General features: G+C 47.1%; 1 protein-coding gene across 1 annotated transcript in view; it reads left to right on the forward strand.

Annotated features, from left to right (window-relative positions):
* CSMD1 (CUB and Sushi multiple domains 1) overlaps window positions 1–25,508 on the forward strand; it is a 1,691,213-nt gene that overhangs the window by 1,248,013 nt on the left and 417,692 nt on the right. Inside the window, exon 11 of the mRNA XM_064477604.1 lies at window positions 22,534–22,646. Coding sequence (XP_064333674.1) covers window positions 22,534–22,646 — 113 coding nt within the window. The remainder of the gene's footprint in view (window positions 1–22,533; window positions 22,647–25,508) is intronic.

Here is a 25,508-nt window from a genome sequence, read left to right on the forward strand (position 1 = left end):
TTAGAAAATTAATTGACATTCATAGATTTCCCACAATATGTGAGGATCATGGTTTCCTGTTTATTTAATTGATCTGGAAAGTAAAATAACACTAACTTGGCGCTGTTTCCTCTGCAGCTTTCAGACTCACATGTCCCTGAGACAGCTTTTATCTTGTAAAATTGGGTATAGATCTTTCTAAATGTTTTTCCTTCATTTTCCTCAACAGAGGAATGTCAAATTCTGGACTTTCCCCTGCTTCTTCTAGGAGTTGATAGCCGTGTGATTACTGCCCAGGACGGTCTTCCTGGTTACCTCTCCTCTTGGGCTATATTGTTACAAGTCATGTGCTTGAATGTTCTGAATTCAGAATGAATATAGAGATTTGCAAGTAAAAGCTGCCTCATAAACGCCTCTGGAACACAGGCAGGCTTCTGATTCTGACGCTGGCCTCCCAGCCCCCCTCCAGTCCCGCGTGGACTCGTCACAGGCCGAGGGCTCGGGTGCTCCCGTGGAACTCCACTCAGCTCCCTCCGTGAGTCCCGCCCCCGGTGGCTGGGGTCGACACTGTCCCCCCGACTCCGGCTCCCGTAGCGGAGTCTCTCACCATCCCTGCCTTCTGCTGCTTCCTCTCTGCCTACCCGCCTCCTCGCAGACTGTCCAGTGACCCGGACTCAGCCGGACCTTCTTCCCCTCACTCTGTGGTCTCCGTCCACACCGTCACCCAAGCCCATGGCTTCAGGTGCCCCCTGGGTCCAGATGACTCCACGATTTCTGTCCCCACCCCCATCCGTGCCATGTGCCCCCCATGATTTGGCATCATCTCCCATCAGGTGCTTCAGCGGCATCTCCACCTCAACAAGCCCAAGAAGACAGCACCCATGATCTCCCACCCACCCTGTCCCCAGACCTGGTTCCTTCAGGGTCCACTCTCGCAGTGAACGGCCCCCTCCATCCACCACGCTGCGCCAGGCCGGGCCCAGGAGTCATCTGGTCTCCACTCCTTGCGCACAGCCGGCCCCTAGACCCCGCTGCTGTTCACCCCTAAACGCGCATCAGCCCATCACCCTGCTGCCCGCGCCGCCCAGGCTGTGCAGCTCCCAGCCCGCGTGGCCACAGCGCAAGTCCGCGTTAATGCTATGCAGCTCGCCTCACCAAATGAGACACACGGCACAGCCAGGAGAATCAGGCCAACGTCACCCTAACCCAGTTCAGTGAGTACGGAATGAAAAAAGTAAATGCATATGGGAGCGTTTCATTAGTACTGCACATTCTAATTCCCCGAAATTCTCAGTTAGAATAATTTTTAGAATTCTCCTCCGATCACTGGCCTAGTGCTTTTAGTTAAATAATCAGAATCTTTGTCTTGTTTCACCAGCTTAGGCTGGAAACTCCCAGAAGCTGCATTTCAGTTTCTCAGCACAGTCTGCAGGGCCATGGTTTTGACAGGATCATAACTATTTTCTGCTTTGCTTTGCTTTGATTTGATTTGATTTGATTTGATTTAAATTTCCCTTATGAAATGCTTTATTCCAAGCAGTCAAACAAAATGTCATGCTATTTTAGGCACCAGTAGACAAATATCTTTAAAGCCTCCTTTTTACATTGAGAAGGTTATAATCTTATCTAAATTCTCCAGCTTTACCTACACCCCCTTCCACACTTGGCAAATCTCAAAATATCCAATAAACAGAGAAAATTATCGAGGAAATTGTTCTGAGGAAAGGCGCTAGGGCCAGATGACTGAATTACTGTCTTTGAGATTGATCTGTCTATTGCAATGTCACCAAAGAGATTAAATCGGCTTTACCTGAAAAGCACCTGCATCTTACACATCAGGTGGCCTTCAGTCTGCTGTCAACTGAAGTGGACGGTAGCAGATCAGACGCTTTATTATAACCTCCAGGAGCTGGAAATGGGTCCTGTTTGGTGTCAGTTTTAGTGAATTGTTAGGCACACTTTAGCATTTGTGAAGTTGATGATAGTCATTTGTGGCTGTTCACCCCCAGTACAATTCAGTCTCATCACCAGAGCTGGCTTAATGGGATGGTTTCTGATATTAGCTCCAGGAGGTAATCTGGAACCATTTAAGTGGTGAATCCACTTTTCCTCGTGAGTCAGCAGAGTTGATAATGTGTACTTAAAACGGGATAATTAAGGGCCAGGCAGTCCCCTGATTGTTTGCAGAGCCCCCACAACTTTATTCTGACAAGCAACTGTTATTTCAGTCTGCTCATTTGTGGAAGAGGAGCTAATTCTTTGGCCTCATCTGTGCTGTTTCTGAGCAAGAAAGGACTAGACAGCACTGATTCGATTAATCCTGGTACATTTACATGGGGAGAGAAGGGAGGCTGTTAACTTTGAATTTTTGATATTTGATTTGTGCCTTGAATTTTTTATCCAGATGGTGCAAGTTTATATCAGAATCACCCAAATTATTTAATACTGAGCGGAAAGGTGAGAGGATTCAAAATGACACAGCAAGCGTTTTTCACAAAAGTAAAACAGGGGGGCTGGTGAATGCCTTTGCATTTGGGAAAAGGAGTTTGGAAGTTGACACTCTTTTGGTAAAAAAATAAATCAATCAAGGTGTCTTAGTTCTCAAGTATTTAAAGTTTTAGAAAATATAAACTCTCAAAATATTCAGGAACATCTTGAGCAACCGTTTTTCAAGTTCTCTGTTAAATATGTCTCTACGTGTGACTCCTTAAAAGGTCTGGCCGTTCATCTTCCTTCTGGGAAGAGCCAGAAGATTTAGCTCAGGATAGCTTTCGAGTATTTTCACCACAACCCTGTGTTCTGCATATGTATGCATGACATCATCTCATTATGCCCGTTTTTCCGTATTTCGAGTCATGTCATGGCATATGTATAACCTGAAATATTAACCTGCTGTCATCTGTATTTTATTAAAATACCAACTTCTGCACCAACATAATTGCTTTCTGGATATTTGAGCATAATTTACCGCTAATTTGCATGGCTCATTTAATGGGGGCAATTTTACATGAAGTGTGGAATGAAGTCAGTGATACATAAAAAGATTATTTTAAGGGATATATAAAATCCTTTTAAAAAACGACAATTTAAACAGTCTCTTCCTAACACTCTTAATTGGTATTCACCCATCACAGGTTTTCTGAAGCCCCTTCTCTGTGGTGGGTCATTACAATTTAGAGCCAAGCTGCTACTTTTAAATAATGAACACATTTAAAAATCAATAGGGAAATTGAAAATCTGAAGCCTGTTCCCTGAAAGCTCCAGCAGATGGATGGCAGTGGTGCTTCTCCGTGCACGCTGGGAAATACACTGTCAGCTCTGTTTCATGTACCCTCTCAGATATTTTACCAAAAATATGTAATGAAAATATCTTAATTCTCTGAAAACTAGGTTTAAAGAGCTTCTTTAATGTACGTCACATTTGAAGGAGAAAAGTAATGGGGATTTGTTATAAAAATCAGATTGTAAACAATAAGGTCCTACTGTAGAGCACAGGGAACTATACTCAATACTTCGTCAGAGACTAGAATGAAAAAGAGTATGAAAAGGAACACAGAGAGATAGCTGTAGATACAGAACTGAATCACTACGCTGTGCGCCAGAAACTAACACCACCATGGTAAACTGACTGTACTTCAATTAAAAACATGTCCATCCTGCCAACATTCTGGTGTCTCTGCACATATATGGGCTCAGAAAAAGTGCTGTAAATGGGAGTCACACAGGCTAAGCCCAATGGTCTCCCCAGAATCAGCATCTGTAAAGAGACTCTTCCAATCAAGGAAGCCCCATCCTGCTTTTCTTACCAATGCCCACAGGCAGCACGTGTTCTCAGCCGAGCCTTCCATGACAAGCCAAAGCTCCGGGACACTGATCACAAGCAATTACACATGACCCGATTTTCACAGATCTGGGGACAAGGAGGGGTGTGCGGGTGAGACCAGGTCTGGAGCGGCAGGGAGCCACAGCCCAGATGTCACCCGTCACCTGAGGAAGGATGTGGCCAGAAGACCAGGCACACGATGGGGACGACAGGGGGGCAGGGTCTTTTCCGCTCACTGCACCCTCGGACCTGGAGTCTGGGAGAGAGCTCACATACCTGGCTTCACCTGCCAGAAAGGCAGTAGTGGGGGGACGGCAGAAGGGCCCCAAGACGGAGAGCCACAGGATGAGGGGCCTTGTGAGGAAGTGGAGCGATGTGCCCGAAGTGCTGGGCTCCCTGTCTTTGCTTCTGCCCCGCCTGATCACGGAAGGATCCCGGGCAGCTGGCGCTGGCATATGCCGCCCTAGTCAGAGACAAGGCACTAAGAGAAAGTCCCCCTCTCAGATGTTGACCTGCTGAAAGTCACACAGGGCGTGAGAGCAGAGGTCAGAGTAGGGAAGGGAAGGTCTGTCAAGCTCTGCAGGGCAGGCAGGCCACCTGCCTCTCTCCCGCGCCCTCTGCTGACATTTCTTTTTTTTTTTTTTCTAACATTTTTTATTGATTTATAATCATTTTACAATGTTGTGTCAAATTCCAGTGTAGAGCACAATTTTTCAATTATTCATGAACATGTATATATTCATTGTCACATTTTTCCTCTGTGAGCTACCATAAGATCTTGTAAAAATTTCCCTGTGCTATACAGTATAATCTTGTTTATCAATTCTACAATTCTGAAATCTCAGTCTATCTCTTCCCGTTCCCCACCCCCTTGGCAACCACAAGTCTGTATTCTATGTCTATGAGTCTATTTCTGTTCTGTATTTATGCTTTGTTTGTTTTTTGTTTGTTTGTTTTGTTTTGTTTTTTTAGATTCCACATATAAGTGATCTCATATGGTATTTTTCTTTCTCTTTCTGGCTTACTTCACTTAGAATGACATTCTCCAGGAGCATCCATGTTGCTGCAAATGGCGTTATGTTGTCGGTTTTTATGGCTGAGTAGTATTCCATTGTATAAATATACCACTTTTTCTTTATCCAGTCATCTGTTGATGGACAGTTAGGCTGTTTCCATGTCTTGGCTATTGTAAATAGTGCTGCTATGAACACTGGGGTGCAGGTATCATTTTGAAGTAGGGTTCCTTCTGGATATATGCCCAGGAGTGGGATTCCTGGGTCACATGGTAGGTCTATTCCTAGTTTTTTGAGGAATCTCCATACTGTTTTCCACAGTGGCTGCACCAACCTGCATTCCCACCAGCTGACGTTTCTAATTGATCCTGACAGTCTCCCCATTGGCCACGGACTGACTCTCAAAGTCTTTCTCAAGACGATGCCAGTGGTTCTCAGACCTCAGCTTCCCCTGGAGTCACCCCGAGGGCTGATCATTTTAGGGAGGCTCCCTGGTGAAGCCGATGCTGCTGGCGGGGTGGAGGTGGCGAGGAGTCTCACTCTGAGAACCACTCCTTAAGGCAATCGTCTCCTGTCGACTGGAGCAAGTGCAAGAACAAGCCCTTCTGGATAGCGGTGTTACGGTGCTCAGAGCACCCCTGATCCACTTCGTTTGGAAGAGCAGGACACGGGGAGGCAGGCTCACTCAGCTTAACAGCTATCTAGAGACTGGCCAGATCTCCCAGGTGTGGAGAGTTGTGAACACAGGTCCTTGAAAGGGTCTTGCCAGTGGCCAGTCCGGCAGAATTGTTGGGTGAGCAAGATGGTTCACACCTTCAACAAATGCCACCTACTATGTGCCAGACAGAAATCAGACAGGTAGAACTCCTGCCTTCCAGGAGCTCATATCTTATAGAGGAAGATGGATTAAGAAAATTAGATAACCAATAATCAGTGCACACATGCTTACAGGTATGTATGTGTGTATAGCTGTGTGTAGTTACAGACATACAAACTCGTGTGTATATAAACGTGTGCACAGATACAGATACCTACATGCCATCTATATAGCTGTGTATTTCTCTATCTATGCATCTGTCTAAAATCAGGTCGTGATAAGTTCCTTGGAGGAAAATGAAGGCAAGGACTTGGAACATGGCTGGATGTTGATACTACAAGGTCAATGAGATTCAACCCAAGTCCTAGGGGAGAAAAGGAAGGCAGCCTTGAGAACATCTGGAACGTGGGCAGAGGGCAGGTCCGGAGGCCCTGGCATGCACAAGAGCAAGAACCGAGCACGGCCAGAGCTAAGCGCGCGGGAGGAAGTGGCCCGGAGAGGGGAGGCTCAGGGAGGATGGGGGGAGGACATGTCGGTCCTCACAGAACACCTTTGGACTCTAGCTTTACTCCCAGTGAGTTCCATTCAAAGATGCAATGTGGTCTAATTTATGTTTCAAGGATCTGGAGGCTGTGACAAGAAAAAAATGGGGTAAGGGGGTCAGAAAGCATCCCAGGAGTGGACCGTGAGGCCCACTAGGCACTAGGAAATGGTCAGACAAGGGTCTGTTTTGAAGGTGAAACCCACAGGGTGTGCTGATGAATAGGGTGTGTACAGGGTGAGGAGGAGAAAGGAGGAGGGGAAGGACTGGGGGAGCAGAGGTGTGTGGAAGGACCCGCCACGCAGGGAGTGTGCTCCTCCTGGACGTAGTGTGGAGCAGGCAGGCAGGACGGAGGATATGTGGGCTGGGGTCCTGGGAGAGTGTTCCAGGCTGACGGCACATTAGCATCATCCACATGCAGGTGGCGTTGGAAACCACGAGACCGGATGCGCTGTCTGAGAAGCTGAGTGTAGAACAGGGAAGAGGTCCCAGGGCCGAGCCTGGTGTGTGACGGCCCTGCTTCTGGCGGGGTGCAGCCAGGCACAGGGTGATGTTCTGTGGACGTTCAGTAGAGCAAGGAAATAAAGTGAATTCACAGCGCAAGTCACGTACTAACTGAACCACGGGTTTACATGTATCCTTTGGGAAACAGAACCTGGAGTGACGTGTGGTGGTCCTTCCCCCAAACTCCTTGTGACGGTTACTGAACCCTGACATCAGCACACGAGTCCGCAGGAGGAAACATTCTGAGGTGACTTCTAGAAGTTCTTGCTCCCCTCGGCAGGATCCTAGTGGTGATAATTCGTGACCTCAGTGTCCTTTTCATGGGCGTCGTTGATTTGACACTTGCTTTCTTGTCCCCAGCACGTGGCTCGCTTTCAGTGGGCGTGCACGTGGTGTCCGGTGCCTCCCTGATCCCCCCCCCCCCCCAATCTGTCTGCTCAGAGGTGCAGGATCCGAGGCGGGGACGCAGTCCATGCACAGCCTCTCTCTGGATTCACCTTATCTAATTGTCCCTTTAAGTTTTAGCTTTAAGTCTTCCAATGTTTCATATGCATTTTTGCTTTTAACTTGTTTTGCAAGGCGTCATCCAAGCCTTCCAGAATCCCTTTTGGGACTTAAATTTTGAGTGAACAGAGGAGTACTGCCTTGCAGATTGACCCTGTGTCACCCGTGTTGTGCTGGCGAGAAGAGCACACAGGAGTCCCTTCACCAAAACGGGGGTCTAACTAGCAGAAATCAAGGTGTTCTTCTCTCTAACCTGAACACTGGTCAAACTGACTTTTTCCATTGTCTCCAGCTATGTGTTCCGTAGTTAAAAAGGATAGTGAAGCTCTGAAATGGGTTCAGAATTGAAGAAGATTAACTAGGAAAAAGCAGGGGAAAAACCAGCATCCTGACAGCTAAGGAGGGAAATGAAAGGTTAATCCTGATTCAAGTCTCTGATAGTCGTCTGTTTATTCACTCAGCCTCCTCGTGTCCCCTGAGCAGTGCAACAAAGCACCACCTCAGGCAGTGTGGGGTGTCGGCGGACAGCGAAGGAAGCAGCACACAGCACCTGCTTTCAAAAGCTCACGTGCTGCCTCGTGGGAAGAGGACAGACACCCCAAAACTAGCCGTGTTTTAAGACCTCAGGCCCTGTGCGCCTGCCAAGATGCAGTGAGTGCTGTGGGCACACACATGGATTGCGCTGTGACTGAGGGAGTCTGCAAGAATTTAGAGAGAGATGCATCTGAGCCAAGCCTTGACGGATAAGAAACAGAGAAAAATAAGGTCGGAAGGCAAGGTGACGAAAGGTTTACACGGCGTTCTAAGGAGGATAGATTCATTCTCAGGGTCTGAGAGGACGTGGACAGTAAGCACTTTCTGACAAGAAGTGGCAACAATCCATCTGTATTTTAGGAAAACAGTCAAAGCACTAGAGTTAAAGATAGTTCGGGCAGAGAAGCAACTGCTTAGTAAGAGAGTTAAGAGAAAATAGATGTGGGTTTAAGAGGTTCTTCCTAGCTTTGCAACAAATGACTTAACTTCACCGATGCCCATTTTTTACATGTGAAGCTAAAATAAAAACCAGTGGGAAGAGCATATCTAATGATTAAGCTCTGATAAAGCACGTAAAAGGGGCTGACAGTCGATATTAACTGTCACTTTCCGTCATCGTCATCATCGTCACTTTTAGAGACGGGGAGATCCGGTGAGATGCCATCGCCCTGCTCCAGGAGAGAGAAGAAGTCCAAAAACCTAATAAAGCTGTGCAAACTATTTCAATTGCACGGACTTCATCTTTGCTGACAATACAGAAGGCAGGTATTCCCGGTGAGAGGTCTGAGGCTCAGGCCAGCGGCGTGCCTACTGACAGGTCAGCTAAGATGTGACGCAGAGGAGGCCGTCACAGAGTTGCTGGAAGGGTCTTCAAGCACCTGCAAGTGTTCGGTGCGGGGCTCCGTGCTGAGTGGCTGTCACAGCGCCTTAGGGACCAAGTGTTCCTTGGTTTTGTTGAATGAGTTTGTATTCTGCATATTCTCCCTGCTAAGGATGCAAGCAGAGAGGGAAATACTCACTCACAACTGCAGAACTCACACAAAAGCACCCTGATGCTGACAACCCGGACAGAGAGAAGGAAGCGCCCGTGCTGGCACCACACGCTCCTCTTTAGATCCGTGAAAGGAGAGCACAGGTTCTCACCAGCCCGGCCTCGGATAAATGCCGTAATCACCAAATGCCAGGAAATATTACACGGCCTGTTGAGTTGCCTTCTGGCTATTTTTATCCTATTTATATCTGGGTCAGATCAGGGTTGTGGACGCTTCAAAAGTCGGCAAACAAGGGCAGGGAGAGGCCGCGTGAGAATATACGGGATTAATCCCTTTGCTCAAGGTGAAGGGTTCCCAGAGCATTTCCTGAAAGGGGAAAAGCAGGCCAGGCTGTACTTTCAATATCCGGGCCAGGCTGCTGGAGCCAATGTTCAGTTTTCCTTTGAGTCCCCGGGGGCCCCTCCCCTCCCCCCACCCCGGCGAGACCTCTCAGGGGATTTCAGGGGTGGCCCTGCCTGAGGCCAGCGCCTCCTGCCCCCTGGGCCACGGGGCTGTTTCTGCCCCACTGGAGGCCCTCTCACCCCCCAAACGGCCGTGGGCAGGATCAGGCCTGTTGAGCACTGGGAAGTGTGTGAACCGGCCTCCAGTAGCACAGAAAAGGGACCTCGCCTTGTGCAAAACCACTTTGCTCTGTACAAAGCATTTGGCCTGAAAACTCTCCTTTCCAAGCTGTCTGCGCGGAGCCTGAGTTGTGACTTGTTCCTCTTTGTGTGCCATCCTCGCGCGCGCCGCAGAGGAGGGAGGACCAGGCGGACGTGGGCTTCCAGCAGCTGACGGGGCGGGGAGACCTGGGACCAGGCTCAGGCACGAGGTGCTCAAGGGATCCAAACACCACTGATCTCAAAACCCGGAAGCAACTGGCCCTGAAACAGGCATTCTCCTTCTTTTCCTTTTTCTTTTTTTTAAATTGAAGTTTAGTTGATTTAGAGCAACATGGATGGACCTAGCAATGATCACACTAAGTGAAGTAAGTCAGACCGAGAAAGACAGATACCATGTATCACTTATATGTGGAATCTGGAAAAGTAATGCAAATGAACTGATTTACAAAATAGAGACTCACGGACATTTTCCTTTTTGCAAAATGTGCCAAGTCTTAATTAACACATGTTGGATTTTTTCTTCACAATTTGGATGCCATCTTTTCAAGATTCTGAGAATACAACATCCCAGTGGTGCGGGGTCTACACTGACACACATCAGCTGCACACACCCTGCCCTGATTAACAGCCCTGAGTGGGATTTCTGTCTCCCCCTCTCCCCCAGCAGAGTGGGAAGTTCACCCAGCAATCTGAAAGCAATGAACTGAGTCCTAAAAATATTTCTGAGACTAAAATAATGATTTATACCATGGTAGGTCTCACAGCTACAGGGCTATAAGTTACAATCTCATGAAACGTGGGTGACAACGGTGATCAGTCAGTAATGACAGGAAAAAAAACATTCAAAACAATTCTGCTGTTCTAAGTGTGTCAGGAGCCCCTTAATGCTTCCAAGTATTTCCTTTGTGTCAAGGCAAAGACACACTCTACAGACAGGGGACTCACACAGATAATGCCTGTGCACGGCCTCAGCCAGCTTTCGTCTCAGGGCAGGAGCAGATGCGGAAAAGACTCTGATGCAAGAAAGATGCAGGGACCACGAGACAGAGAAACACACGTGCTCGGGGCTCACAGAGGCGGCAGCGACCAACCTCGATTCTGACGGAGGGAATCTAAAAGATCACAGTATAAATTCACGGAGTAGCTCTGAACGGCTTCTTCCCAAAGCTTATTTGTTTTAAAGGAACATTTTTTCAATCTACTTTAAAAGAGCCTTGAAGAAGTGCACCCGTTTTGACCCATCAATTTTACTTCTAAGAATTGATCCTAAGGAAATAAATGCACTGATTTTTAAAGCACTCATTATCATGTGGTCATTACAAAATTTATCAAGATACTAGCAGTAACGTTACGTAGCTACACTCGGGCATTGGTTAAGCAAGTACTGGCATATGAGTTCAATGGGACAGCAGATAAAATCCACAAGTTATATATACAGATGTAGAAAGAGTTATAATGTTCTCTCACAGAGAGGAAGTAGGCTTTTTAAAAAGGTGGGTAAATAGTACACCAGTTTTATTTCTACCCACACCTATCGGTGGTATAGGAAAGCATCTGGAATATTAGATGCATTTTTTGACTAATTTTAATTTCCCTTATTTTTTTTCTTATCTACTATTTCCTCATTAATTGTGGAAGACAAAATACCCCAGGGGTCACTTTGAGCTGTCTCTCTCTGGAATATTCTTTTGTGCCAGTGAAAGGTTTTAAATATAATGTTTAGTGGATATTTTTATCCAATTTGGTACAGATTTTTTTTAAACAAACTTTTGATCCCTTTCAGGATCACTGTGACTAAAGCCCACCTTCTGACTGTTGTTTAACATGACTGACAGGAAAGGATCGCAGGTGAAAATTCAAACTGATTAAAATAGTTGCCTTCAAAGTGCGTAAAGCCCATTGGCATCTCTGTAAACAGTAAAAGTTCAAAGAAAAATGGCAAGAAGAAAAACACAAACGTTCGTTGTCTTTTAAATTAATTTAACTCTCTGGTTTATGAGGAAAAGTCGTATCTTCACTAACTCTCTTCAACTCTGCTTGTCCACACCGCCTCCCTAACAAACCATGACCGCAGGTGTCCAAGCGAATCTCTTCTTCAGGTGCGATGAGCCGGTTGCCTAGGAAGCCACGTGGCCTTGTTCACCTGGTCTGTTAGCCCCCATCTACGTGGAACGATTCTTGAAAAGCAAGACGTGCCAAGCAGGCTCGGTACAGACACACACGTGCATGCACACACATAGTGGAGTATTACTCAGCCATGCAAGCCCGCCCTCTGTGACCCCATGGAACCCCTTGTGGAATCCCTTCTGCTGAGCGTCCTGGACACAGGCTCACTCCCGAGCGTGCTTTAGGAGCTAAATGGCTTAAACAAGATATTGAGCCTTACCAGCCAACAGGACCATCCTCCGTGCAGGGGCGAAGGTCAACAGGCTGGCGTAGAGGATCAAGGGCCAGGCGGCGCCGCGGCTCCAGGGAGCAGGAGGCCGGCTCCAGGTCTCCAGCTGCAGGTCCTCCCGAGCTCACCCAGAGGCTCACCCACTTCTGATCTGATCTGAGCTCCTGCTGCTTTTCAAGAGGCGGCCAGAATTTATGAGCCAGGAGGTCAACTCGGGAAGGGGGAGCGGGGAGTTTGTAAACTGGGACGTGATTTGGCTTTTACCAGTCCCCACAGTCCCACAGACTTGCACTGATGTGTGTTTTCAAAATTTTAAAGGCAAAAATCTCAAGATTAATTAATTAAACGAATATACCTGTCATGTGCTAGATGCTGAGTCTAGAAACCATACTCCATGCCTGTCGGCTTAGTTTCTCATCTGTAACATGGGAGAAGTAATGTCCATTCCAAGTAAGAAGAAAACAAAACAAGGAAACTTAGATGGATGACTGGCCACTGTCCCTCTCTCAGATCTTGAGAGGGAAGAACCTAGAAGACAGTATTTTAAGAAAAATAAGCCAGACATGGACGAACAGAGAGTAAGATCTCACTTATTATGTAAAAAACTCAAAGTCACAGAAACAGAGAACGGACGTTGGTTACCAGGGGCTGAGGGGGTGGAGGAAATAGGAAGATACTGGTCAGAAGTACACACCTCCGTGGCAAGATGAGTCAATTCTGGAGATCAGTGTACAGCATGGCGCCTGTCCTGAACATCACTGTGTTACACACTCGAAATTTACTAAGACAGTAGATCTTAAATGTTCTCACCACACACAGGAAGAGGCCATGGAGGCGATGGCTGTGTTCATCAGCTTGATCGCGGCTATCACTTCACGCCGTACACGCGTGTGAAAGCATCACACTTTACGCCCTGAACACGTGCCAATTTTGCGTGTCAGTTATGCCTCGATAAGGCTGGAAAAATAAAACACGCATATGATAAATAATCTTTAAAAGCAGTAAATTAAAAGACATGCATTCAGATGACTGGACAGCAACAAAATTCTGAGTAAGTTTTCTGTAAAATAAAGTAGTTAGTATCGTCAGGGTCTGCATTTCCCAAACCCGGTGTGATTTCCTTGTTAAAGTAGCATTCAAAATAATTCGTTATTAGATGAAGCTGTGGGCAAGGCTTAAGACAAGCCTTACCATTTCTGAGTATGCCGGTAATGTCTGACACACTGCCCGGGTTTACGTAAGAACAATGATGTGTTTTTCTGAGGATGGCCAGAAGGGGCGGAGGCACGGGCACAAATTCTGATCCCTGGACCAAGTGAAGATTCTCCATGGCTAATTCCTGGTCTGTGACGCCCTGCGCTGAACTTACAGCACCCTGGCACTGGTGGCCGGTATCCTTGTGTTCTGAGCCATTTGGACTTTACATAACTTCCCTCATTCTGTTGTATGTTCTTGTTTGTTCCGCAACTGGACACTTTCAGAGAGAACGGGTGGGAACTGTGTTTCCTAAATACAATATGTAATCATTGGGAGACATTTCCTAACATCGATTGAGCCGAGAAAATGTTCAGACGTTGTGGGTTCCCCGTCCTGTTTAACAGGAACGGCCACGGTTTGGTCAGAGCATCACTGGACGTTAGAGCAACTGCCCTCTTCAGTCATGCTCCTCCCTGGGCCAATGAGCACCACAGCGGGTGTCCCTGCCAGGTCGTAAGTGGCCCTTGGTGGTGCGAGAAGCTAGCAGCCATCCTTCCCAAAGATTCCCTTTCCCTTAATGTCTAGGCTGTCAGCTTTCCTGCCTGCTGCTCACTCCTCTCCAGCACCATTGAGGGCCCATCTTTGTGCCTCGCCCTTAGACATCCGTGCTCCCCAGGTTCACAGGAGTTGCCCCTTCCTCGCTGTTCATCCCATTACCGAGTGTGTATGCATCTTTGTCTGCAGGGAGCCCTCCTCGACGCGGTCTGTGGAAGTGCCACGTCCTGAGCGAGCAGGCTTGCTGGGGACGCCACCGCACCGCCCTTTTCCTGGGGCAGAGCCGTCAGCTTGTTCTGGGGACTCCTTGATTTAGGTTAGCGCCGTCAGGAGAAAGTTCCACTCAGCAGGGGGTGTAAGCACCGGCCATGTGCTGTCTCAGTTCTGGAGGCTGGATGTCTGAGCTCCAGCGTCGGTACATTCCTTTTCTTCTTCTCCCTGTGTCTTCACACAGTCTTCCCTTTGGGCCTGTGTCCTGATCCCTCCTCTTATAAGGACATTCGTCATATGCATTTGGGGCCACCCTTAGGACATCATTTTTCTTTAATTAACTCTTCAAAGACCCTATCTGCAAACACAGTCACACCCTGGGATGTGTGCTTAGAACTTCACCATGTGAATTTGGGGCCCCAGTTCAGCCCATACACCCTCAATTAGATGGACTATAAACTATGTGAAGCCAGAGACAAAGGCCTATTTCCGTGTATCCCTGGTGCACTGCACAAGATCTGGCATGTAGAACGTGACAAAGACATTGAAAAATGAATGAGGCAGCATTCTGTTCATGAATGTGAAATGGAAACTTGGTGACATGTTTGGAAAGCCTTTATGACGACACATAGAGATAGCTTCCTGCATACGTGTTGTGACAGTGGATGTCACAGTGTATGTCGTGGGTCACACACATAACTTGCATACGAGCTTGTATGGTGTGTATATATGTATAAGATATGGCCAGAAGTCCACATATACATGAATAAAATCAGCAAGCAATCATCTTTCCCCAAATCCCACTGCTGCTAGAGGTGGAAGTGGGTTTTGGTACAAAGTCGAAATTGTTTAATATGGGAACGCAGGAAAGGATGCTTGTGAGGCGGCCAGTGGTGTCTGGTCTGCCGTGTGCCTCTGATCGCTCACGGAGGGCGCTGCAGGTGCAGGCACAGTGAGTGATGTGAGAGGTGCCCCAGCTGGGAGCGGGGTGGACTCCGGGCTGTTTGTGATGACTGTAGGACCCCGGCGCCTGCACATGAGCGAGACAGAGGTGGGCCGGCCTCTGTGAGGCTCCACCTGCCCCTTGGTCCGACACAGAGCCGAGGGTGGAGGGAGCTGGCTTGCGGTGATGGCAAGTGCGACGTCAGGGGGACACACGTGGCTCAGAGCAGCTGGGAAGGAGCAGCCATACACCCAACCCAGGGCTGTGTGTACTCGTGTGAGGAGTAACGGGTTTGCAGCTACTGCACACTGACCCAGCTGGACTCCCGATGCCGTGGATCCCATGTGTCAGAGCTACACCTTGGGTCCCCCACGATTAGAGTTGGATCAGCTCCCACCTCCGACCACCAGGCTTGGGCAGCATCGGGGAGGGACGTACCTTCCCAACTGGTTGCATAAAGAAATGTCCTTTTATCAAGGGAGGTAAAAAGTCTGCTAAGAAAAAAAAATAGACTCATTTCAGACTCTTGAAATGGGATAGGACAGGACTAATCTTATTCCAAGATTAAGGAGAAAATATTTTTGTAGTGTCTTAAATAATATATATATTGCTAAAAATAATATCAAGGAGAAAATGTGAGTGATCCCAAAATCCAATGTCATTTGGCCTTTTCTGGAGGCTTTTTAAAATTGACAGTCTTAAGAGTATTGCCTGTGTGTGCGTTTATTGTATAAATCGTAGATAACGTTCTTTTAGCAGTGAAAAATGATATGGAAATGTATCCCTGCCTACAGCCAGCTGTTAGCTGTTCTGAAAGTCCAAGTGAAACAGGAGGCAAAGATTGCCTTTTCCTGTTGGCAAACCTCAGGTGCCTGTCTTCACAGACCTGAAACAACCCGCCAGAACGTCGCGTGGAGCAGGGGATTAGAAACTCCCAGTGGAGGTTTGGCTTCCCACGTCTCTGACTCAGATCCAGAACAGTCTGCTGCAACCAGGACATCATGTCACGTGTGAACCAGGTCCCCACACTGTGCGGGTTTCCGGTGGCCGTGAGCACCCTCCGGGCCAGGAGCTGCAGCCCCTTTCCCTGCTGGCTCCGTCCTTGGTCGCTGGGGTGGACGAGAGGCCCGGAGGACTCTCCACTGAGGGGTGCTGTCAGTGCCCTGTCTCCTGCCTGTCTTGTCTTATCACCCATCTGAGCCATTTCCCGGGCTCCGTTCGAGCGATTCCCTGACACTCGGTCCGTAAGCTTTGGGGGACAGGATTTGTCACATTCTCTCCCACGTCATCCTCTCCACTTGACCTCTGGGTCAATGCCTAATGCCTGACGTGAGGAAGCCCTGGACACGTTTATGACCTGCCGCAAGCCCCTCTGTCCGGGCTGGGCTCCTCTGCCCCGTCTCTGGTAGGGGCCATTGTCTGCCGCCTGCCCCTTCCTTGACCCAGATGGACATTCTCAAGGCTGCAGCGAGGCCTGTGTTACTGCTTCGGGCTCTTGGACGTCCCAGGCGGAACAGAAAGATGTCGGGTCCAATCCACGTGGCATTCGAGTTGGCAGACCCCAGCACTGGTGGGAAATCGCCATGTGAAAAGATGTGCAGAGCCTTCTCTGAACGGTCTTCACTTGCCTTAGGCTGTGCTGCCGTTGGGAGCTTACATCAGGAGCAAAAACAAAAGCACAGAAACCACTTAAAACGGATGCGTTGAGACCCCCGTGTTCGCAAACTGGTCCAAGGATAAGGGAAATCAACATGGTGCCAGCTGTGCCCTCAATGGCTCACAGTTCATTCGAGGAAGCAGACAGAGGCTGTAAGACAGACTCATAATTTCCATAGAAATACTGCGGGCAAGTGCCAAAGCATTAGGAAGGCAGGACTGGCTCATCCTACCTGAGGTGATGAGAGAAAGATTTCTGGAGGGGATGGGATCCTCTTTTGCAAAGGCTTTGAAATCTGAGAAGAATTTAAACAGACAAATGTCAGCCAAAGGGCTCCAGATGGGAGAGAGCAACTCAAAGTCAGGGAAGCCTGAATGTATTAGACAATTAGAGAGCATTCCCTAGTCCTGGGTGGACAGGACACAGGATTCTGGGAAGTGCACTGAGAAAGACACCGAGAAAGAAGGCTGGAAATGGCTGGAGTCATACCGTGAAGCGCCTTCTATCCTGTGCCAAGGAAGCTGACTTCTTGCTCAGAGAGATTTGGAGCCACTGGAGTATTTCTGGGAAAATGACGCGTCATGATGTGGCTTGGGCATCTCCACAAATCTTAGCTTTGGAAATCACTGCTCTCAGATTGCTCCCCCTGACCCCCGAGTCAAGCCACTCACCTGACTGGTCACAAGTCAGATGTCACATGCCCAGGAGTGTCTCCCCAGGAGAGCAGAACTTCGTGAGAGCTAACCTTGAAAACCACGAGGGCAAAAGCAGCATCAGCTTGATGAAGAGGAGGACTGTTTGACGGAGAAGACTTCTGTGATCTGCTTTTATATTGGCAGTGGGAGGTTGTTTTTTTTTTTTGGTTTCTGTTTTGTTGCTGTTTTTCTAAGAGGATGTGTGTGTGTGTGTGTGTGTGTGTGTGTGTGTGTGTGTGTGTGTAAAACCTCTGGAATAACTTTCTAGAAATATCTGTACATGGATATGCATGTAACTATTGTGTGTGTGCATGTACATACATGTCTGGTATACGGATATTTGCATGCGTGCACGCACGTCCAAAGCCCTTCTCTGCATTGCTTTTCCTGTTCTTCCGAGGAAGGGCTACCTTTCACTTCCATTGTTACTTTCTTCACTGCCCAAAAGAAAGGTTAGGGTGGCTGCTTTAGAAGCTTAACATATATTCATAAGACAGCAGATTTTACCAGTAACGTGACTAACATCCAATCAGATATATGGCATTTCAGGAAGGCTTTGATCAGGTCACTCTATTTAATTTTGACAAAACAGAGACAAATTAAACACCCCACTCTGAATCATGTCAACTAAATGTCCACAAGAACGCAGGAAAAAATAACACAATTTCTGGATGCCGTTCTCCCCAGCTTGTCAAGCAGCGTCTCTCCGAAGTAACAGATCTACTAAATGCTTCAGTCTCCTCAGGGAGGCCAGGCAATCTACAGTCTGTGTTGATGGTATTCGTGCTCTCTGGCTCCTTAGTCATTGGCATTAAGCAGGTTTAACTACCAAGGAACCCCCGGAGATTTGCGATGCTTTTCCAAAGACATAAGATATCTGGCTTAATGTCAGAGAAGTGCTCAAACAGAGCTCTTTGAAAAAAACATTAGCACTTCCAAACGCATTTCAGAAAATTATCTTGGTAAGTTAATAATTTGCTATAGTTTGCAAGTTACATAAGTAAATGGATGAGTCATGGACTCAGGGTGCGATGTTTGGGAAGAACGGTGTTCTTGGTCCCTTTATGCTACATACAAGGACAGAGAAGCTGAGGGAGTTTGAGTGAAAAAAGACATTATGAATATATTATAAATAGAACCCCCCAAATTTACAGTACAGCTATTTGGAGAAAATGGAACAGCCTGGATGGTTCTATTTTGGCTCAAAGACGCTCATCCTCACTTTGTGTATCCCATGAGTCCTGCATTTATTTTTACTGTTGGCAGGAGCAAAACCTTGCTGAATCTTTTGAAAGAAATGAATTTGCCAGTGGACTACATCGCTTAATTTGGCATTCTTGCAAAAGACTGAGAACTCCAGACTCCGTTAGCTCAGTCTGTAGGAACGCTCCACATTCTCACTGCTGGGCTTCATGAGTTTCCTGACCTAGTTTGAGACGCCCCAGAACTGAAAAGCATCTACCACGGCCACAGAAAGACCCCTTCCCCACTGATCACAGTGGGGTGCTCTTTCCCTTTATGATCCCAAGTATCTCTGATTGACTTGATTTTATCAGATCTTCTGTGTCTTAGGATTAAAATAACCGTCAGCACGTTGTGAAGTGACACAGACACTATCCCCTGTCTTCTCCTCAAAATGGTTCTGTTTGCGTCTTGCACTAACTACCCATGTCAAGTCCACTGCCGCCCCGCAATTTACTTGTCACTTTCAAAACCATTTATTTATTAGAAAACCATTTCCAGCAGATTTAAAAGAAATACAGCAAAGAACTGCAGAGGCCTTGTGGGGGACTCAGCCCCACCAGTGGCAGCCGTGCAGTCATGGGTGACTACGGGCCAGGTCTGAACTGCACTGGCTCTCTGAGATCATTAGCAGGGACGGGGTGGCATGCTCCACCACATGTCCTCTCTTTCAGGACGGTTTAGAATGAAAAGTAGGACACACGTAATAAAAGGTTGTAGTGATTTTCCTTTTTTTAGCTATTAAACTTTAATTTTATATTTTAAATTAAAGTATAGTTGATTTAAAATGTTAGTTCCAACTGTGCAGCAAAGTGGTCAGTTATATGTATATATATTTTTTCAGATTCTTTTCCATCATATGTTATTACAAGAAAATGAACATGGTCCCCTGTGCTCTACAGTAGGACCTTGTTTATCTGTTTTATATACAGTAGTGTGTATCTGCTAACCCCAAACTCCTAACTGATCCACCCCCAACCCCTTCCCCTTTGGTAACCATACTTTGTTTTTTATGTCCGTGAGTCTGTTTGGGGTTTATTTTGGTTTTGGTTTTGCTCGTGTTATGCTGCACAAATTAACGGTAACTTGATGGCGCAAACCAACACAAAGTTATTAGCTTATGGTTCTGTAGGCTGTAGGTCTCACACAGGTTTTGCGGGAATAGAACCAAGGTGTTAGCAGGGCTGTGCTCCTCCTGGAAGCGCTAGGGGAGAATGCACTTACCTGCCGTGTCCCTCTTCTCAAAGTCGCCCTCATTTCTTGGCCCGTGACCCTTTCCTCCACCTTCAAGGTCAGCTACCACCAGTGGAGGTCTCACAGGCATCACTCTGACCCGAGAGCACAGGCCCATCTCCCCCCACCCCGACTCTCTTGTTCTGCCTCCATTCACCACTTCTCAGGATCTTTCTGACAATACTGGGCCACCCCATCACCCAGGATAGTCTGTAACTTCATCACATCGTCTAAGTGCCCTTCTGCCACATAAGAGCACACAGTCCCAGGTTCTGGGGATTAGGACGTGGACATTTTGGGAACCATCACCACAAAGGTGCTCTGTTGAATTTCTTTACCTCTGAATCTTACCTGAATCATCCAAGATCTTAGTAAATCTGCACTCTCGTCCACTGGCTTGCATATTAATCAACTTTAAGTTAGCTTGTGATGAAGGAATGATCGACTTTATAATATAATCTCTCTGTAAAATGGCAGCTTCAAGGTTAGCTCCAGCCCTGCAGAAGGTGACAGAAAAGCTGACAATTCCAAGGATAGGTCTTCAGTGGAAAAGCCACCTGCCCCCACACTCCCCTCAAAAAGCGGATGAGAATACCTGTAGAATTCACACAGCCAAGTCAGGAAATCCATGCAGTTAACTCGCCCTGGAGTGTGCATCATCTGCATGGCTTGGCTCTGACCGTGGGAAATAAGTTTTATGAGTGTTACTAAATCCTCACCTCTGATTCTGTATGAAAGAAACCTGTGGAGGAATTATGTGTTTGTGAATACATACACTCGCTTCATGTATATCAGCTAATTATCTTCCGGCTCAATGTTTTACAAATGGCCTCGTGGGTAATAAAGCAGGAATCAGCCAACTGTGGCCCTCAGGTCAAATCTGGCCTGTCAGCTAGGCATGGTTGTTACAGTGTTAAGTGGATAAAAAAAAAAAAAAAAGAGTAATATTCTGTCATGCAGAAAATTACATGAAATGCAAATTTCATGTCCATCAGTAAAGGGTGGCAGGAACACACTCTCACGGCTGCCTTTGTGTTACAAGGGCAGCGTTGACCAGCTGCCTCAGAGACTGTGTGACTCATAAACCCTGAAATATTTGTCTGGTCCTTTATTGTGGAAGTTTGTCCACTACCACAAAACTGACATTTTTTGTGGATAAGTATTTGGGAGATACGGAGGTGAAAAGGAGATTTGTTTACGGGCATTGCTAATGTTGCTATGCAACTAAAATGTAAGTCCACCTGGCTTTTGAGCTCAGGACCACTGGAAGAGAATGTAATTAAGAAAAAAAAATTTCAAAGGAACAATAAAATAAACATGGATTTCAGTTATAAAAATTTCAGTAAGTAAATGTAGGTGAGCTGGGTCGGTGTGGCTTTTTGAATCTAGAATTCACTTCTCCCTTGGCCAATGTCAGTACTAGGCAAAGAGGTATGTGACCTGTTTCTAATAGAATTTGTAACATAACCTCACCAGGGGACAAAAAAAAGGTGGGGGAAGGAGCCTTGAAACAAAATATTAGAATGATGAAGTGTTGCTGTGAGTCAGTGGTACCCAACTTCTCCAGTCAGTACTGCATAAATCCAGGCAAATAGGCAGATCTGAGCAGTGTGTTTCCTCTTCCAGGAGATTATTTCAAACAGTGACATAAACACTGTTTCGATTGGTTACAGTCAAGGTCTGAGTTTTAACTTTAAACGGATACTGCACATTTTTAAACCTGAGCGTCGACACTGAGCACCCTGACATCAGCAGCCCTGCCCACACATTTCACTGGCTGGAGCACTTCCTCCAGGTGATGGAGGAGGGACGCGTGCTGCACAGCCAGCCCACGAGTAGCAAATCCCAGGCGTGGAATCCGATTTCCAGCTTAACCAGGCAGGGCAGTGCTCTCCAGCTGGCCGGCACAGGGCCCCACAGGTTTCTGCTCCAAGCTGATTTCTTAAACCTTGACATGCCATCCACACGAATAAGCATCATTTTCAAAACAGATTTATAGCTGAGATGCAAAATCATTACACGAGGCACAACCCCGTGTAAGGAGCATGAACATGTGCTTGGAGCATATTCACGTGCATCTAATCATCTCTTTAAACAGCCTAATATAGGTCTTTTCACGTCCAGTTTGCAGACTGGAAAAATGAGGTTCAGAAAGGCTAACCCAATGATACAGTGTCTCCACTAGTACAGGTGGTGCCAACACACAGCTGTACATCTGAGGCGTCCCGACCCAGAGTACCGCCAGCCACCGGCCAGAACAGCACATATCACAGTATCTGTAACCATCAAGAGTCCTGCTACCCGAGAAGGTGTTAATTCTTAGTAAAGACACAACATTTTCAACAGTAGAAAGTAAATGACTTGCTTTTTTCTGACAGCTAGACACCACCTTATAAAGTGGTCTGGATATTTTCAACAGCTTAACCAGAGATTGATTGTGTCTTATTTTTTAAGATTTTTTTTTAAAATATACTATTTTACTCGCACATGATTTTATTCCATTTCGGATTTCTTGGACATTTCTCGCCACCAATCTCATAAACACCCGCTTCTTCATCCCGGCAGGCAAGGCCCAGGTTGTGACCCTGTAGTGGGGAGTCTGGAGACATGGCGTGTTCTCAGTTATTTGAGTCTACTTCAGGTGAACCAGAATTGTGAAGTGTTCAAATAGTGACAGGTAGAATTGTATCATTTTTCTGTTTCTTTTCCTTTTATAATTCATTATGACTGAGGTCCTGATAAGAAGAAATGAGATCAAAAGACTGCTTATTTAACCATCATTAATAAAGAAAAATCAAAATGTCCGGTATTTGTGAAAGCCTTCGTTCCATCACGGATGCATATAGCATTTGTACGTGGGCAAAGATGAAGTCACCCGGAGCACTTCAGGGCGGCAGTGAAGTAATAAATGATGTCGGTTTTAGGCAGGTCAAAAAAAAAACAAAAAACTGTCAGCGCTCAGTCGTAAAGGCGGGTTGGAGATCGGATGTTTGTGCAGCTGGTTTACAAGGGAGATGTTTTCCATTCTCTCTTTCAGGCTGACCGGCATGAACCTCCCTTCGCCTGTTATCAGTAGCAAGAACTGGTTACGACTCCATTTCACATCCGACAGTAACCATCGACGGAAAGGATTTAACGCTCAGTTTCAAGGTAAGACAGCTCCATTTTATAAGAAAAAAAAAATAGCAGAAGTGATTCTGGTCCTTTCCAACCCGGAAATTTTAGGATTCTCTTTCTAAAGATGGAACAAGAGTTAGTAAGCTTGAAAATGCCTTCTATCTCTTATGTGAACTCAACTTTGGAACAACTAGCAACTTCTTAGTAAAGCTTTATTAATTATTGTGATGATATGCAGTATGCTTTTTGTCTGTTTGTTTTTCTGGAATTATTGCTAAGTTTTAATCAGTAAATTAATAAATACATATCATGTTAATTTTAATCACGATACACCTGAGCAGTAAACATCCAGTGTTCTGGTTCCTTTATTTGCTCACTAAGAATGGCAGGGCATGCAGACTGCACGGAAGTGCACGCATGCATCATATCACTTTTAGTCCTAAAATGTATTCACATTGCATAAATGCAACCGCCTGATCCCGTGATTCACACATCAGGGAACCTCGAGATAAAAGCCCCAGATTGTGTGTCGCTGGGAGAAGTGGAGGGTCTGAGGTCAACAGCACGAAGGGGGAATTCTGAAACTCTCTCTCTGTATCTAATGCTAATGTTTACACCTGCATAGGACTGTATCATTTCCCACGTATTTCTAATCATCAGTAATCCTTGTCAATACAACGAGAGGTCAGTGGAAACAATTCCACTTGCATCTGCAATGAAACTAGCATGGCACAGTCAGAAAGCTCGATGCTTCCCCGGGCACACTTCTCAGGGGAACGTCATTTCAATTAAGGCAGAGTTCCCTGAACACTTGCCACATGCAAGCCAGGACCACCAAATGAGGAAATTACAACAACCCCCACGCTCCAGAAACTAGCAGGTCAGGAAGACAGTGTGTAAACAGCTCCTGTGAAGGACCGAACACAAAGCAGACTCGTGGGAACCACCGAGGGAGCTTTTAGTGATGCTCCAACAAGCGGCTCTGAAAGTCTCCCACCTGAAACCCATTTTAAGATCCATAATGTCTTCATTGTGCCCTTTTGGGCAAGAAGTAAAAAAAATCATAGTAGTTTGCAGGGAATTAAATGCAGGACGCTGAGGAAGGCACATGACGTGAGTTTTATCTGCCACCAGGGTCCCTAGGGCACATGAACCCTCAGAGAACCTGCCTGACTCGGAGTCCAGGGGCAATTCTGTTTCCCAAAAATGCATTTCATCCATAAGTAGCACTATCCATCTGTCTGCTTCTCCTGATGCCTCCAGAAAGTTCTCACTTTGTTGCCTTTGACTGAACATATACTTCCCTGAAGTTTGATAGGGGTCATGATGACTTGTTATCACTGAAATCAGAAACACATACCATGTTCCCTAAATATTTACTTTAGCTTCTCAGAACTCAGGATTCTTGCAAAGTGCCAACTCCAGTCCTTTTAATAACTGACCGGAGATGCCCATCTGTGTGCTGAGGCTGCTGACTCGTGGCCTCTGCTTTTTCACTAGGACTTGCTGTTAGCCAGCAGCCTCTGTGCCGGTGTGTCTCGCTCTCTTGGTCTATAAAGCGGAAGTGATAGTAGCTGCCTTCCCGCATCACTGTGGCTAGCCCATAAAATGACAAGAAAGCGTGGAAGGGCTTTGTACGCAGCACTGAAACGTCAGGGCATCCGTCATCCGTCAGCACCCCTTCCTCGAGCTCAGCATCGTCCTAACCCAAATGAACTCAAAACACTTGGAGCTTTAAAGTTTTAAGAGCTACTCAGACACGTCAAAAACGAGCAGACTATCCTCTCACACTGTCGGCAGAAATCTGAACTGGTGCAGCCTCTTTGGACAACAGTTTTATGGTGAAGCTGGACCCTAGCCTTCTCTGGAGCCCAGCAGTTCCACTCCGGGGAATGCCCAGCAGAAATGAGGACAGTGTGCAGCCAGACACAGGCAGGGAGACCGCGCACCGAAGCTGCATCCGTGATCGCCCGTCACGGGAAGTAACCCAAGTGTCCCGCCGCAGCAGAGCGTGCTAAGAGACCGTGTATACGCCTTCCCAGCTAAGGCTGCTGGCGGCCCTCAGTTAGCTCCAGGGCCCTGGGCGCCTGAGGAAGAAGGGCTGCCTGTGGAACGCTAATCACAGGCGCAGGGACGCCCCAGGTCGTCATATTCAACGAAGAGGAAAAGATATTGCTGAGATGCACAAATTTGCCCTAAAGGGATGAAATGCCCTTCATTCCAAGGCTCAGCCACAATCACACTTAAAGCATTAGGATATGTGCCCATCAGACGTGTATGTGTGTGTCTAGTGTGTGTGTGTCTGTATGTGTGTGTGTGTGTATGTTTGGTGGTGATGATGGTAGAAACTTGGCAAAGGCAGGGACCTAGTGTCAAACAAAGGCCGCCCACCTTCCTTGGAGCCCAGCAGACCAGCAGGTGTGGACAGTGATGGGAGCCTGATGACAGGGACCCCGGGCCCAGTAAGCGGTGGCCTGATGGTACCCCGGCTTCCTCTGGAGAACGCACAAGGGAGCTCATGTTAATTAGCACTTTGATCAGACACCATTAGCCAGCCCACTGTGCGCCCATAACGCCTCTGTCTGCAGTCGCGACAATAAAGGGAACTCCTGTCTCTCATGGAGCTGACGTCCCAGAGAGGGAGAGAGACAGTCATTAAACAGGTCAAGAGGACCATGACGGTGGGGAAGCGGGAAACGTTAGCTGGCGTTGTCAAGAAAGGCCCTTCAGAGGGAACATTTGAACTGAGACCGCGATGGCTTGTGAGGGCCAGGTAAAGGGCAAAGAGGGCCCTGGAGGCAGCGAGTGCCAAGCGCCTGAGGGAGGAGACACCTGGGAGAAAAACAGAGGACGCTGACGGTGAGAGTCCCCGGAGGGGCACCAGGGGACTGTCCC

Source organism: Camelus dromedarius, chromosome 22 (assembly GCF_036321535.1).
Source record: "Camelus dromedarius isolate mCamDro1 chromosome 22, mCamDro1.pat, whole genome shotgun sequence".
Lineage (NCBI taxonomy): Eukaryota > Metazoa > Chordata > Mammalia > Artiodactyla > Camelidae > Camelus > Camelus dromedarius.